This window comes from Drosophila navojoa, chromosome X (genome assembly GCF_054131105.1).
Source record: "Drosophila navojoa isolate 15081-1374.11 chromosome X, UAZ_NAV_1.0, whole genome shotgun sequence".
NCBI lineage: Eukaryota > Metazoa > Arthropoda > Insecta > Diptera > Drosophilidae > Drosophila > Drosophila navojoa.
Genome location: NC_142895.1, coordinates 24,106,836 through 24,123,138, shown reverse-complemented (window position 1 = coordinate 24,123,138; position 16,303 = coordinate 24,106,836). Strand labels below are relative to the sequence as shown.

At 37.8% G+C, this 16,303-nt stretch overlaps 1 protein-coding gene across 1 annotated transcript; it reads left to right on the top strand.

Moving 5' to 3' along the window:
* Nucleotides 1-1,784: 1,784 nt before the first annotated feature.
* Nucleotides 1,785-2,889, top strand: LOC115564286 (uncharacterized). The gene is made up of 2 exons (XM_030388447.2): nt 1,785-1,879; nt 1,953-2,889. The coding sequence occupies exons 1-2, from the start codon at nt 1,852-1,854 to the stop codon at nt 2,726-2,728; spliced, it is 804 nt and encodes a 267-aa protein (XP_030244307.2). The 5' UTR covers nt 1,785-1,851; the 3' UTR covers nt 2,729-2,889.
* Nucleotides 2,890-16,303: the final 13,414 nt, after the last annotated feature.

The window sequence follows — 16,303 nt, the reverse complement described above, 5'->3', positions numbered from 1 at the left end:
TTTATTTTGTTGCTCTGGTATTATTCTTTAAAGATATCAACCCTATGTTGGGAAATGATTTTTAATAAACGAAAAATGTATCTAAAAATATTCTATTTGATAGAGATAGAGAAATGCTTATGCCCTAAATTTCCTTTTGTATTAATTACTGAATTTGAATAACTAAAATTATTCATAAGGCCATAATAATAAGTAAATTGTAAATTTTGAATAGATTTTTGCGATATGCCACACACCCAAAGCCACACATATGTACATATATGTACATATGTATTTGTGAATATTTATTTCACTCAACTTGGCAATCAGAGCTATCAAATTTGGTGTATGCCACAGGGGATGTATAATAATGTTGAAGGAGAAATCCAAGATTACAGCTTAGTTTGATTTCACACTAACTGGACCGGACATATTATTCTATAGACTATCAGAGATAGAACAAATATATATTTTCTACAATATTACGAATTCTGATGAAAGAAACTTCATTATCACTTATAAGAGTGATAGATCTGTCTAATGATTATCTATACAGAGAAGAGAACGGAATATCATGCACAGTACTAGAAATAATGAACTAGGACAATAGCTCTAAGAATATAAAAATATATTAAGGCAGATCAAATTTGAACGGATTACGTTATTTTTATGACAGTGAAGATCAGGCGGTACAAATTAAGAGGATACACTTTAAATACTCCGAAACCTCTCAAAATGAGTACTAATAATAATATAATAATTAATCGTAGGTATGAGGGCGTAGATTTTGAGTATCATTTTTTGTTATATTCTTTCTAATATTATCAACTAAACTTTGCCATTTTTTGTTTATTCTTGTGTGGTTTATACAATATTGATTATTGGTATATTTTGGATTTCATCACATATGTATGTACATATATGTATATGTATATAGGCTATTATCACATACTGAAAGTTTGATTACAAAAGTCCATTTATTAAAGTTGTTTTTTTTTTTTTTTTTTTTTTTCTTTAAATATATTTTCTAAATATACTAAAGAGAAAAATATCTTAGACATGCTGTAAATATTATTTTAAAAATGTTTAGTATTCAATATGTATTCAAAAAATAAGATTTATTAATTGTAAAGCCTGGGATGGGCGTAATAGATGTCTCTGGTATTTTTGCAAACGTATGCTGTTGAATGTTCGATATTTACAAATCTATTTGAAGACGTAAATGATCTACACGATCCCAGGTTTCTATGTGTAAAAACATTAAGTAATAGTCTTTCGTATAAAATATATAATATAAAGTATATAAAATAGTCTTTTTTTGATGGGAATTCATGAGGAAAATTTTCAAATAACTAAAATATGATGTATGCAAGATAATATTTGATATATGAATGAATTGGAGTATTTTTAATGGAAGTAATAGAAGTATGGAAAATCCCTTAGAAATTGCGTTTGCAAGGACTGACAGCCTTAAGGGCCTACGGACGATGGGCTAAGTCCGTAAAGTGCGATCGACAATCGTTCCCTCATCGATGATATTCTTACAATCGGTTTTATATTATTATTTAAATCAGTTTGTTTTCTTTTTCGCCATTAGTTTTTAATTATATCAGTTTGACTTAGTCGGCATGGGATATTCGAAAAATTGTGAATTCGGCTTTCTATATTTAACGTGCAGCTTGCCAGAAACTGGCTTTGCAAATATTTGCGGATGAATTTAGTTGCGTGTATTTGCGCAATTGTTCTGTGCTAAAATTAAAATGCAACGGCAGCCGGACGAACCCTATAAAATGGGAGGTTCGGCTCGGTAAAGGCATCAGTATCCGCTTTCACTTCTGTTCGGTGTGAAGGCTGTCTAAGCAATACTTCGATATGAATTTCGTTCTTGCCTCTCTGATTGGTAAATTCGTATCATATAACCATTAAGGATTGGGATTGATTTTTTTTTATTTTTAATTTTTTTTTCCCTTCAGCGTGCCTTGTGGTGCTCTGCTGTGCTAGTTTGAGCTCAGCTAGCTGCGGCTGCCCCTTAACTACCAAGCCACCAACAACTACAACGTGCACGACAAGGAGAACAAAACCGACAACAACTCCACCGTGCACAACAACTCCACCGTGCACAACAACAACACCCACGTGCCCAACGACGACAACAACAACAACGACGTGTCCAACAACGACAACAACAACAACTACCACAACAACAACCACGACAACGACGACAACTACCACAACAACAACAACAACAACGACTACTACTACCACAACAACAACAACAACAACTACAACAACAACTACAACTACAACAACGACAACGACAACTACTACAACAACAACTACTACCACTACCACTACAACAACGACAACGACGACTACTACAACTACTACGACAACAACAACAACGACTACTACAACAACTACTACGACAACAACAACAACGACTACTACAACTACTACGACAACAACAACAACTACGACAACGACTACTACGACAACGACTACTACGACAACAACAACGACTACTACAACACCAACAACAACAACAACCACAACAAGGAGAACAACCACAAGGAAGCCATGCCATCCTAAGCCATGGTGGCCATGCAGGCCATGCGGACCCGGCGGTCGGCCCTGCCTGGGCTGCCCGCCCAGAGGACAGCTCTGCATCAACCTGCTGTCACAGCTCAAGAGTCTGGAGCGCAAGATCAGGAAGTGCGTCTGTGGCCAGTCTCTTTTCCTCTTGTCCTAGGGCGGAGATTGACCCATTATTATGACCGATAACACCGACCGTTGGCTACTACCATTTGAATGCTGTGAATGGATTTACATTTGGATTCGTTGATTAATTGTTTGACGATTGTTAATTTTTTTTTATCTACTTTAAATTATATACATATTTTGTTGCATTGACGTGAAGGGTTTTTTACTGTACATAGGACATGTAGTTGAAATGATGACTAAGATAATCTTCCGTATGTAGATAGAAGTATGAAGAAGACTAACGATTGATTTCCTGAACGAAATGACATAGTTGTCCGAAATACTTGATAAAAAGAGGATTATTTTTGACTTTTCTCGCCTCTTCTTCTTGTTCCCAGCGAGGATCTGCTTATGTAGGGTGAACGAGGTGTGGACAACAGAAGCATACGGAACTTGAGTCGAGTCAGGAGCCATGGAGTAGCTCAAAAAGCAAAATGAAATGAAATCTATTTATATATTTTTTTGTTATTGAGGTCTGTTTACCCAATTGTTCCATATTCATTGGTGAATATCGTACACCCGTTTAATAAGCTCATCACAGTGAATAAAGTGAGCCAGATCAAGGAACCCTGGGGATCGATTCGGATAAGTCGAGAGCACGACGAATTAGAATATACCACTTTAAGGATTCTGCATCTACCACAACGTCTAAACAACAACAACAACAACACCACCAGCGACCACGACAACATGTTTGACAACTATAAACATGTCAAACAACAACTACAACTATTATAACAACCATAGTAACAAAATGTCAGACAGTAGCACCAACAGGTGTTTCGGACATCAGCAACAACAAGAACTATGTAGAAGAACAACAATAACAAAGACAAGAAACATAACAGCAAAAGAGACAGCAATAGCATGTTATACAACTACAACAACAACAACAGGAGCAACACTTGAACACCAGAACAATAACAGCAACATAGGAAACAACAACGACAACAACCAAATTGGCAACCCTATGCAATTCATGTGAACCTTAACTTGATCCCTTTCTCATCACGTGCTCATCAGGAAGGACACTGCTCGTGGCCAAAATGAAAATCCCCCAGATTAGTAGCGGAAGCTGTGGCAAATTGAAAATAGACTCCACGTTGCGTAGCTCTGCAGCCATTGATTACCATCTGTAGTGCTGCCCATTGATTGACATTTGATATTCTAAACTGATAACTGTTTTTGCGTGCTGCATACTCACTTATAGACAACTTAGTCGAAATGGAAATTAGTTTGATTAAAAGTATGACGAATAAGCTGTACTTAAAGTAAAGCTCTAGGCGATATTTGTTTATTTTTAAGTTAAGACACGGTCCAGTTGAAGCGTCTAGATCTCGTTGCTCAAAGGCGGTTCGATGCTAACCAATACATTTTAGCCAGGCTTTTCCAATGGGACATGTCTACAAAATATAAGATTTCAGTCCAGGATTACACCAAGATTAAGACTGAGCAAAGGGCTGTTAGGATGACGATTGGTAGAGGTCAGACTTTCACATGCACAGTTCTCATGGATACGATATAGATGATACATCTATAGATAAATATCGATAAATATCGATTTTAAAATAAAGTGCTTGCCATACGTAATATTAATATGTATGTATATAAATCTGTGCCGTGTATTTCTTCCTACTCAATAAATTCGTCTGCGGCTTCTGCGGAAAATGAAGCCATAGATGCGAGACAAATTTTTGGCAAATTGCTAAAAGTTCAACGTGTCGATGAGAAACCCAGAAGGACAAGCGGAAGCACAAGCAAAAGAAAGCAAAGGCAACGGCAATGGCAAATTTAAAAGCAGGAGCAAAAGCGAACGTAAAGGCAAAGGCAAAAGCAATGCGCAATTATCAGATATCAAGCGTCAAAGCTTGAGCAGCAGCAGAAGGAGCAACAGAGGCAGCGCCAGCAGCAGCAGCAGCGACGCGTCGCGACAGCAGTAGATGCAGCGTTGCAGAGAGCGCTTTACACACACACACATGCATGTATACATACTACATATGTAAAAGCCCGAGTGGAGTTTATTGTGAGGCAATCAACAACAAACATAAACACAAAAAGTCAGCAGAAGGCGAGAGGAAACGGTTTATTATTGACACTCAGAGAGCGTCGGGTAGGAAGAGCCAAACGAAGAGCGAGAGCAAGAGAGCGTGAGCCTGTCGAAAAACCGGGTGAGTAAGGAGCATGGTACGAAAACAATAACAAACGTGCGTCTATCGAGAGCGAGCCAAGTGGATGGATGGAGAGCGCTTTTTCGGCTGGCGAATGACAGTGTGAAGCAGTAGCTAAGAAAATGCGTCGCAAAAACACGGCGCAGGTGCGCAGAGTGCAAGTCATGGCTGCCGGTCAGGACGAACGGGAAAACTGAAGCGAATGTCGCCATCGAAACTGTAATGACATTGATATGACAAGCGGGGCGTGCGACAAGTGGGAGAGCCATAATAAAAGCAACGCAAAAAGAGAACTGTAAAACCGGAAAATAGCTTCAAGAAGACGACAAATAGCACACACACACACACATGCACACACAGACAGCTGAATCGGCAACAATAACAACAATGTGCAACGTGCGTACGCAACAGAGGGCACAGAATGTGAACGACGGCAAAGATGTGGAGTAGGCTGAAAGAGAGAGACAGAGAGAGAGAGAGAGAGAGAGAGAGAGATAGAGGGGGATACAGAGAAAGAGAGAGCGAAAGCAAACGACAGAGAGGGAGTGAGGCCAGCGAGAGAACGCCACGTATTTGCCGCGATACGAAATGTGAATGAAAACAGCGAAACGTCAGCGTCAACGTCAGCGTCAACGTCAGCGCCTGCGTTGGCGTCGTTGCTGACTGTGCAACAATTTGTTGCCGCAACATGCGCTCTCCAAGCGCACGAGTGAGTGAGCAAGCAAGCCATGCACAGAGAGAAATAATGGTAGTCTGAGAGGGAGGGAGAGAGGATGGGGAGGGGGATGAGGAATGGCAATAAAAACACAACAACAACGACAACAGCAACAACAACAAATGTTAAATTGTGCAATGAAAGCAGCAAATTGTCAACGGTGCGACGCCTCGGCAGACATGACGCAAGCAACGACGCCGACGGCGCTGCGCTCACCCACACACATACACGCACACACAAACACTAAGCCGCTTCGTTTGGCTGCATTGTCCTGGGGATTTCCTTTCGCTACTTTCGCTCGGGGTTCGCGCGCAGCTCGCGTGCGCTTAACTATTTATAAAAATGTCCAGGCACCTGGACTCGGACACGCACCCGCACCCGCACCCGTACCCGCACCCGCACCCAGACCCAGACACGGACCCGAGCTTGGCCAGCGCTGAGAGCCGGAACTGCAAGTCGCAGGCCCACCCCATCCACCCCAGCCATCCAATCCCAGAGTTCTATATGCTGCACTGCGATTGCAGAGCAATTTGTGCAAGGCATCTACTTCAAAATTCTACACGTAACTATTAAATGAGACATAATGAGCTAAGTGCCCACCTGTTCGGGCACCATCGAGGACTTTCTGCTCATTGCCAGCGCCAAATCAATAAACGTCAAGATATCGGTAAAAATCTAACAAATCTCTTCTAGATTCGCTTAGCAGCTCGAGAAGTTAAACAAAGGATTAACATATTATTTCAATGATCCAATTTAGCTCAAGATAATAGATCAAATCTGATATTATGATAAATAGCTGGAGATATCTTCAGTAATTTAACTAAATTTTGGTAGATCCCAGCTGTAATTTGATATTTAACTTATAAGTTAAGTATGTACATACATATGTATATGCAAGACTAGTACAGCTACATATATATATATTTATATCTGGATTTATCTTGAGAACGTAAGCAATATACGTTCTGTATGCTTTTCTATCCATTATATATCCCAATATATCTCCTGGGACGTGGCAAATTGGAAAATAATATTTGTTTGAATTTTTGTTACATATTGTTAGTTTATTTCAAAATCCTTCGTGTGTTCTTAAGCGAACCGATTTTTGGATTGTAGCTCTTTAACCTGTTCTCAGCTTTTGATTTCCAGCGAATGAATCGAAGTATTCATTATTAAAGATTCAGCCTTTCGGCTTGGTATTTATTCACATTCCATTTTATATTATTGACGTGGAATTTCTCGTTGATATCGAACAGTAAACACCGAAGTTATTCAATAACACATTTTCCCATTTCCCAAAAGGAGAGTAAAGGCAATGGAAAAGAAGCTGGCGGGAGGGAACAGAAGCAGCCACAAAAATAAATTACGCAGTTTGCACTGTGCGTGCTTGTGTGGGTGCTTATATGCATGTATGTGTGTGTGTGTGCGTGTGTGCTTGTGTGACTGCTCACTCGTGTGAGTGTGTAGGATGTTGTAAAGGACAGCTCGAGCTATGCCTGAATAGGATGTGCGTCATGACATTTCTGGTTACAAGGTATCTCGGAGCCTGTCAGACCACAGCTAAGCGCACACCACACACAGTCTGTACCTGAAATCATATGCGTTCCATATTTTATTAAAAAACTTAGATCTGAGCCAATTACAAGGTAATGCTCAATTCCATTCGACAATTACGGAATGACTTTTAAAAGATTCGATTTGCTCAGATTTCCTTTAGCTCCCCCACCTGCACCGCATTAATATAGCTGTCGTTGAGCTCACCTGGTCTTTCAGGCTTCACCTTTCCTTCAGAAAACTTCAGTTTTGGTAACACAATTCCATCGCGCCAGATGAACATTATTGCATAATATCTTATATATGTATATATGTATATCTCAATGCAAAAGCTTTCTATTCAAGATCAAATTCTGTTTTCTTAAATTTAAAGGATATTACGTACTTAAATTCATGTTCATGTTATTTATATTACTTCTGAGATTCAAAATCAAATACGTATAGAGTGTTATACAAATTTGAAGGACTTGACTATAAATTACAGAGCCATAGACCTTAAGAGTCGTGACAAATCAGAAAAATAAGTCTTTAATGTGAATATTTGAATATATGTATGTATGTATATAATGTGAATATCTTACAGAAGCCAATATAGAGATCTATTAACTCTCTCTTGAATATGATTAAGATTTTTTTCATATCCACTTCAGAATGCTCATTCATAACACTAGATATACCAGATATAAAGTATTTTCGGATTATAATTTATGAATCTATCATCAAAGGAGCCTTAGAATTGAAGCTAATGCAAGACTTGCAGGTGAAGGGTTTTAACTCTTTTGCCTAGCTTCCAAGAAAGGCATATATATTTATTTATTCAATAACTAATTAGTCAAAAAAAAAAAAAGAAGATTTCACCTGAACAGTTTTTGCAGTTTTCTTTTATGTTTTTCATTGGCCACGCCTTCAATTCTTATACACTCTCAAGCCTTCTATTGGACAACGATTTCAAGCAGAGATCTTTCCAGGCAGAGCGCATGCTGAATATTACTGAAAGCCAAAATACTCTAGGTTTTAGACTTGAAGCTATAAAACTATATCAAAACAAAACTCTTATCGCTCTCTTGTTGTTCACAAATTTGTTCAGAGTTTCGAATAGAGTTCTTCCTCTCGTATGCAATATGCATGTCATTCAATCAATCAGTCAGCCAATCTATCAATCAACTAACATATTTTGACATTCAAATAACAGTTTAGTCAAGAGTATTTAATCTCTGCTTGCTTGCACACAAATTTCACGCTTGTTATACCCTAAACTCATTAATACAAGAATTTCATGGGGCATACTGGAACCGTTGAGGAATACGTTGCAAAGAGAATGAATTTCATGCCTATTCTATGACATTTGAGTGTGTTAACCATATTCTTAAGCATGATCTCAGCAGTCACTAAAACTTGATATGTTATATAACGGAATAAGTAAACGACATTTCCGTTATTTTTGTCGTCTAACTTATTCCATTTGATCTTTGGTTTCCATGCTCTCTATCTCAGCTTTCTTGAATGAAATGCCAAAACTAATTCCAGGCTGTAGTAGAGAGTTATCATAGATACATACATATATAGACAGAATTAGCTTTCCAGGGTATCTGCTAGTCGTGGAACGTGCGCGACTGCGGCAGTGTCTTACTTGCTTTTCGTTAGCTGTTTAAGTTTTTTAATTAAAATTCCATGGAATGGCAGCAGCTGAAGCACTTGACGTGACTTTGCACTTGTTTGTTGCTCTTGTGGCTGTTGTTGTTGTTGTTGTTGTTGTTGTAGCTTCTGTTGCTGTTGTTGTGGTTGCTGCAATTTGCACTGCATTTGTGAGGTTTTATTTGGCAGGGCCTTGTTACTCATACGCCATGTGACCCTCGCAAGGGTTGGACCCAAGCGATTGGGTTGAAGTAACTCCAGTAAATGCCAAGCGCAGCACTCGCTCCACTCTTACCAAAGAGATGTTCAGCTAGACATAGGTACACACGTACACACATACATACATATAATTTACATGTTTGGAGCATTATGCATATCGTTCACGTGTAGCGCTTGCCTTACACAAATGGATGTCGTAGCCTCCCCATCCCTCAAAAAAATGAAACTTAAGAAATAATTACCTTTAGATTGAAGAATGTGCGAGTAGAGTAGGTAATATGAATGAGGAGAGGGAAGATGAAGTTCTTTAACTATGTTATATACGCTTCTGGTAGATCCATTGCCAATATCTAATCCTTATTCAATAAATTAAATTATCAAAAGAGAAAACTTAAAATATGAATCCGACTGTAATCCGTATGCCTATAGCGACGAAAATTCTGGTCCCTAGATAAACTAACATGAGTAAATTTATATGATTATAGGATCTTCTGCATGTAAAGACGATCCCTTGAGCATTGCTCTTAACGGATTCTACTTTATATCTATCTAAACCTCTCTATATTTCGCTTTAGTATTATCAACTAGGAAACTCTCAAAGTCGAAGACAATCTTTGACCTAAGATTACAGAAAACGAACATCTAAAGAACTTATTTTAAAGCCTTTCGCTTAGATGCTTTCAGTCTGTTGTTAATTGATTGATTGACGTACGCAAAGTATTTCCAAATCAAACAAAACAAATCTCCCAAGCTGACGAATTTAGTAGTCGAAAAAACTTCTTGGAAATATTCTTTGCTTGAAATACCTTCCAATGAACGGAGATTTCAGCATGCATCGATTCCTGAAATTGAACATTTGTACAATCATGTACATTCATTTACAGAGTGAAAAGAGCATACAGTCTCTGATCCTATAAAAGTATTGTCGATATGGATCTATACATTCTACTGAAGCTAGAGAGTACAATTACAAATTGTATATATATAAATTTATATCTTAACTTTGAAGTCTGAAGCTTATCAGCAAGATATACAAATGAATTTATATAGGTACATAGGTACATATTATAATAATACATATCTATCTATCTTCATAACCTTAAGATTTGGATAAGCTCACTGAGCGAGCGGCCAGCTTATCGAGAGTACGTTATTTGTTGTAACTGATAAAGAGCTGCCCGTTTAATCCCAATACCCCATTAACTGAAATATGTCAAGTGGTATTACAGCTGTATACTTGAAGTTTCGCAGATGTATCAATACTAAATACATCTCGATTTAGAACACTTCTACATGCTGCAGTTGGCATTTCGCTTTGGTGGAGTTCCTCTATAGATTTACTAAAACAGATTATCTAGGGTCACATTTTCAATAATATATTAAAGCAAAGTTGACGAACTTGAGTATACCTGTCAAGGCTCAAAGAATTCACCCATTAACAGTCCACTTAACATTTCGATATATTTCATTCCCTTGATCTTAATATTGCACTTCGGCTAAGACCCTCGTCAAAATCAACAAACAGGTCTAGATTTCTCACGAGTAGAGTCTGTGGACTGCCCTCTATATACTCTATATATAGACCTAAAATATAATAGCCTTTCTTATCAACAAATATCTCAATATCATGGAGAATCTAGCTCTAGAGTCATGGGAGTAGGCCCATAAGAGATCCATTATAAACAAAATATATACAAAAAGTATTCTTGGCCTCGATTTATAATATATTTATCGACTGCAATCAAATATTTTGTTGCTACGAAGCTCTAGAAATTGATATTCCATGGGTATTCATTGCTAGAATCCCAGGCACTATAGGTTTATGTTATGATCGTATATCATATTTATGCAATCTCAAATTAGTGTCAACCAATTGAAAGGTATGCGAATAGCTAGAATAGCTAGATGTCTCCGCATTGCATTGAACTTGAGCGGTCATCGTTCCCACTTGTTTGCCCATAATGCGATCAGCTTCAGTTTCAAAAGCCTAGATGCGTGCTATATACACACACATACATGCCTACATACATATACAACGCTCACACTCAATGGATGCATATCGCATATACATACATATATACAGGCATTATATATAGGCGTACTAGATGATTTTATGCAAGCGAACAGTGTGAAAAATCATATCGGATCTTTGATTGATGGAAAGTTACCCTGTATTTGATGGGAAGTAAGCTGAAATTATGATTCGTTATTTTTAAAGCGAGTTATATGAGACTGGAAATATTAGAATTTATTAATATTACTATTAGATATCATCACTTTGGCAGCTCAAGTCTTTCTAACTCGCTTGAAAATGGATATATAGTTTAAATATTGTAAAAATTTCACTAGTTCACTTTGAATTCATACATATATATGATTAAATATACTAAAGATCCTCTGGATGAGTTATAGTAAGAATATTTCTTTTGCATCTACTTTCATCAGATCAAATCTCATTTGTTTATCTCTTAAGAGCTATAAAAGCTTGTACATAGGCTTTTTAAGTTCTGCATCTACATAAGCATGAAATAATGAACTCTTAAAAATCATATTTAGATAGTAGCTGTCAATGACTATTGGGAGTGATATTTTTTGGCATAATTCTATTGCTTGGATTCTATTTGAGCCTTCATCATAATAAACCTTTTGATTAGGTTGAAGTTTTTTACAGTACAGAGGCTTTATTTGCATGATAAATCAAATATAGTATGCATATATTCTAGGTAGAGCAGCACTACATTTTTTTTAAACACAACTGTACATCCATAGATTTCATATATCGGATCGTTTACAAAGTAATTTCGTATTGAATTTTGTCGCTGCCAACTTCACACTTAACAGCTTTACCAAGGATGGAACATGGAAGAGTTCCAATGAACTTTCTAAAACATTTTTAGGTCAACATCAAAACCACAAATCAAAATGCAGATATATAGACATATGAGTCTAAATCTATAAATGTATATAAAAATTTTTGTATCTATCTATATACATATGTAGCATACCCCATTGGTATATTTGTTGATCACAGGGTGTAACAATTGACAGAGCGACTGACCAACTGATTGCAATGTGCCGAGTCCCTGACTCTGGTCTTTGATTATAGGTTGTTGTTGCTGTTGCTGTTGTTGTTGTTGGAAGTTATGCGGGCCCTGGTTAGTGATATGAATGCAGATAGAGGCGCGATACGTGTGGTAAACATTTCCATTGTTGCTTTTTCCATTTTCGACTGCATTTGCATTGCAATTGCAATTATACACACAGACGCAAACACAGACACACACACACACATATGTATATACACGCACACACACACACACGCACACACTTTAGTACACCAACCCTCGACATCTGTTGTTGTATGTGTAGCTGTGCATCTGCATCTGCATTCAGGCCAGTGTATTTGGACATGTGTGCATGTGTGCATGTGTGCATGTGTATGCATGTGTGCATGTGTATGCATGTGTGCATGTGTGCATGTATGTTTGCTGGCGCTTTTTGTGCGTCTTTCATGCATAATTTCTGTTGCTTTGCGTTTCGCTTCACTTTTCTTTTCGTTCTTTTTTCCCCCCCTTTTTATGCTCACTCACGAAAGTGAAATGAGTATATTGGCTTTTTGCACAGTCCGTCCTGCTGTCCATCCGTCTGCCCGTCTGAATGCTAGAGACCGTAAGGAAATTCAGAGCATATTGTCGTGTCTACCCGAAAATTAAAAAGTGCCCAGATTTTCTCGATCCACGTACTAGGAGCGTGGCAAATAGGAAAATATATGTATATTCGGGCATTTCAGAAAGTTTTCTGAGTTGGTAGTTGAAGAATTGAGAAATGCAATGTAAACTCGCCTGGATAACACCAAGCCAAAAAGATAAAGCGAATGTATCTACACCCATAGGGCGTAGGGGAAATCGGAGTTGTAGGGTTTGACAGACATAGATATGTATATCAATCCAAGGCGTGGTAAATGGATCTGGTATCGTTTGCGCCTAGGTAGTAAGTATTCCTCAGTCGGTAGAGCTCGTCTGTAGTCTTCTTACTTCCTTTTTATAATTTTTTTTTTGTTCTTTCCTGCCTGACCGAGACCGCCGCCCCGCCCCGCCCCATCCGGTGTCGCCAATGTCCACCCTTTGGCAGTAAGTGGAGCCAACATTTAACATTGAAAACGAGTACGAGTTCGAGTTCGAGTACGAGTACGAGTAAATGCCATCAGCACGCGTCATTGACAACACCGGCCTGGGGGCCGTCTGTCGTGCTAGGGCTGTAGTATGGGCAGTGACAAATGCCAAAAGCAATAACAACAATATCAACAACAACAACAACAACAACAACAACTGTCTCGAATAGCTGTCAGTTTTAATTTAAGTAATTACGAAGCGATAAACCGTGCCCAGATGCCAATTGATTGAAAATTTTGCTGTTGATTCGCTCTTAATACTTTGATTATTTTTTGCTGTCACTTTATAGTGGGAGCTAGACACAAGTTAATAAAAATGCAAATTTCACAGGTACATGTATGTATGTGTATGTGTATATATGCATATAGACTGAGACTTTATATTAAAACTGAACATTTTTTGCGTCATTGAAGCAAAAATTCAATGATTTTTTGTATGGATATGTTTGAAATGTAGGCAGCAGGCAGAAAGAGGCGTGGCAGACCACATCGAGTATATACATGTACATATATAATCTTTGGCTGCATTGCATTAGCCCAGTCCATCTGTCTGTATCTAGGATAGAACCTATAAGAGCACCTACATATATTGGGGATAGGAAAGACAGACCTAAAGACTGTCAGTAGAATTCTCTAAATGGTCTTATTTTCGAAGAAGCAAGAGCTGGACAATATCATTGCTAAACATTGCCAAAATCCCTCAAAATTCTCATCTAGACCAGAAAATCTCTATCGCAGCATAGGGCACATCAAATTCTTTATATAGATAACTCGAATAGCAGTGTAATAAGCGAAAACTTACTTTGAATCATATATTATGCTGCCCATCCAAATTTGCTTAAGCCTTCTCAACTTATGCATCACATAATATTAACGGAAGATACTCTAAAGGAACTTTCGACTCATTTCGAGTTGAGACTTTATCTCTGATCTGTAAAAGTTGTGAACAGAAAATCAAATAAAATTTTGATTATTTTTAGGTTAAACGCATTTAAAGAACCGACTAGCTTTTCATAGCATGCTCAGTCTATAGAACTTCAGCAAGATATAGCTTCTTAGCTCTTTATAAACTGAGCTAAAATGCAGACAGCGACAGAGAGAGAGGGAGAGATGCATGAGCGCACGAACTGACGGAGGCAATATACTCTCTTCACCTAAGGATAATGAGACGAGTCCTTATCTATAGAAGCTGTACACATTTTCCAGCTTTACTTACATATGTATATGGTTATAGAGCTAAAGTTAATAACAATGCCAATAGGTAACGTTGCTTTAAATACTTCTATGGATTCAAATTAGATATTTGGGCCCAACAAAATTAGGGCAAACTTTAAATTTAGTTGCCTATTTGAGTATAATGAAAGCAAATTGTATTTCTATCAAGAGTCGAAAGAGTTTTGGACATTTTGTTTAACTGATATTCCACTTAGATAGACGTATTGTTGGGGATTCTTCAATTTACAATTTCAAATTGAACAAATTTAGACTTTTAACTTATTAAGATTATTATTATTATTATACATCGAAGCTGTATAATTCTTTTGTCGATGGTATCATAGGTATATCCATAAACCTTGAACCATGGGTCTAAAGAAAGATCGCGTCATAGCTCACTTCAAAGTACACAACTTGTATAACTTTTGTATTCTTGAAGATCTCTGAATCAAATTTAACCCACATAAAGTTCATTATGCTTGTAGAATTTAGGTTAAAGCTTTATCTTCCGCCTGTCGTATATGTACATATATCGTATACGCTATTCCAAATATCATATATCATATATGATATATGATGTATCAAGTGTCTTTGAGGGTATTTCGTCATTGACAGCCGTTCTTTCTAGTTGGGGCTAAAGTTTCATCACATGACACCGCATTCGAATGGAGTGCGATTCGGACTGAGAGAGACTCTATTGAAATATTATGTTAGCTGTTTATACAACACACGCACATACATACATATTCAAGTACAATGCATACACTTGAGACACTTCTTAATTAAAGGCGACAAGTTTTCCAGCTTCTTTGCATGCAGAGCTGAGAGGAAAACTCGCTATTCAGCTCAGATGGCATCGAGACGTATGTACATAAATTGAAATTAACGCAATGCACGGCCAGAGGCAACTGTAATGGGCCATTTGTGTTCCGGATCTCGGCAAAGGACTGCCATCCAGGGCCAGACGAGGCCGATGACGTTATCTGCCTGCCAACTAAATAGCCAATTAGAGGCATGCAACCGAGCTCCAGCTCAAATAATTAAGCGAAGCGCTTGCGACAGTCGCTGGGGCCCAAGCTGCAGCGCAATAATGCAGAGCCTAATGATAATGATAATGATAATGACAATGGCAGGCAGTGCATTGGCATGCGCATTGGCGACTTGATGCACTTTATTAAATTAATAGCAAAGCTTCTATTCGAATCACAATAATAATTATGCGAAATATTTACATATATATCTATTTAATTAGTAGAATAATAACCTTGCTAATGATGAGGCGATGATAATGATAATGATGGAGCTCAGTGCATTGGCGACCTGAAGCACTTGTATGAATTATCAGACAAGAGCTTTACGCAATGCAAAGTATAATAATATCAATAATAATACTAATGACAATGATGATAGCAATCTTAAATGAACTGAATTATGGTCAAACTTATTTTTGGAAAAGAAATCACTACATATGATGCCAACTGAACTCAGAAATTATGTTAAGCGACAGCTGCGTGCGGATCCTAACTTGGATAAGTCGCTTTTGGGCTTCTACCATACATACATACATATTTGTGATAGTAATATCGTCTACATATCCAATGGAAAATATATCTTTAGGCATTTCAGCATTAGAATGATCCTAGGATTGACCTCCGGTCAGACACACTCTAGTACTTGATCCTGTAAGTGGACCCTGATCTGAAATGCAATAGGTTCTTTGGTATCTGAAGAAAGCAAGCGTATCGATCTACCTATTGACTTCAAGGTATACTAGACGTACCACAACTGAGCCTGCGTATACGTTCGCTCTTTGCGTAACTCTGACTGCCTAAACCACATCGGGTTTGCTGTCTATTATTCTGGAAAGTGTCTGAGATATACCCACTA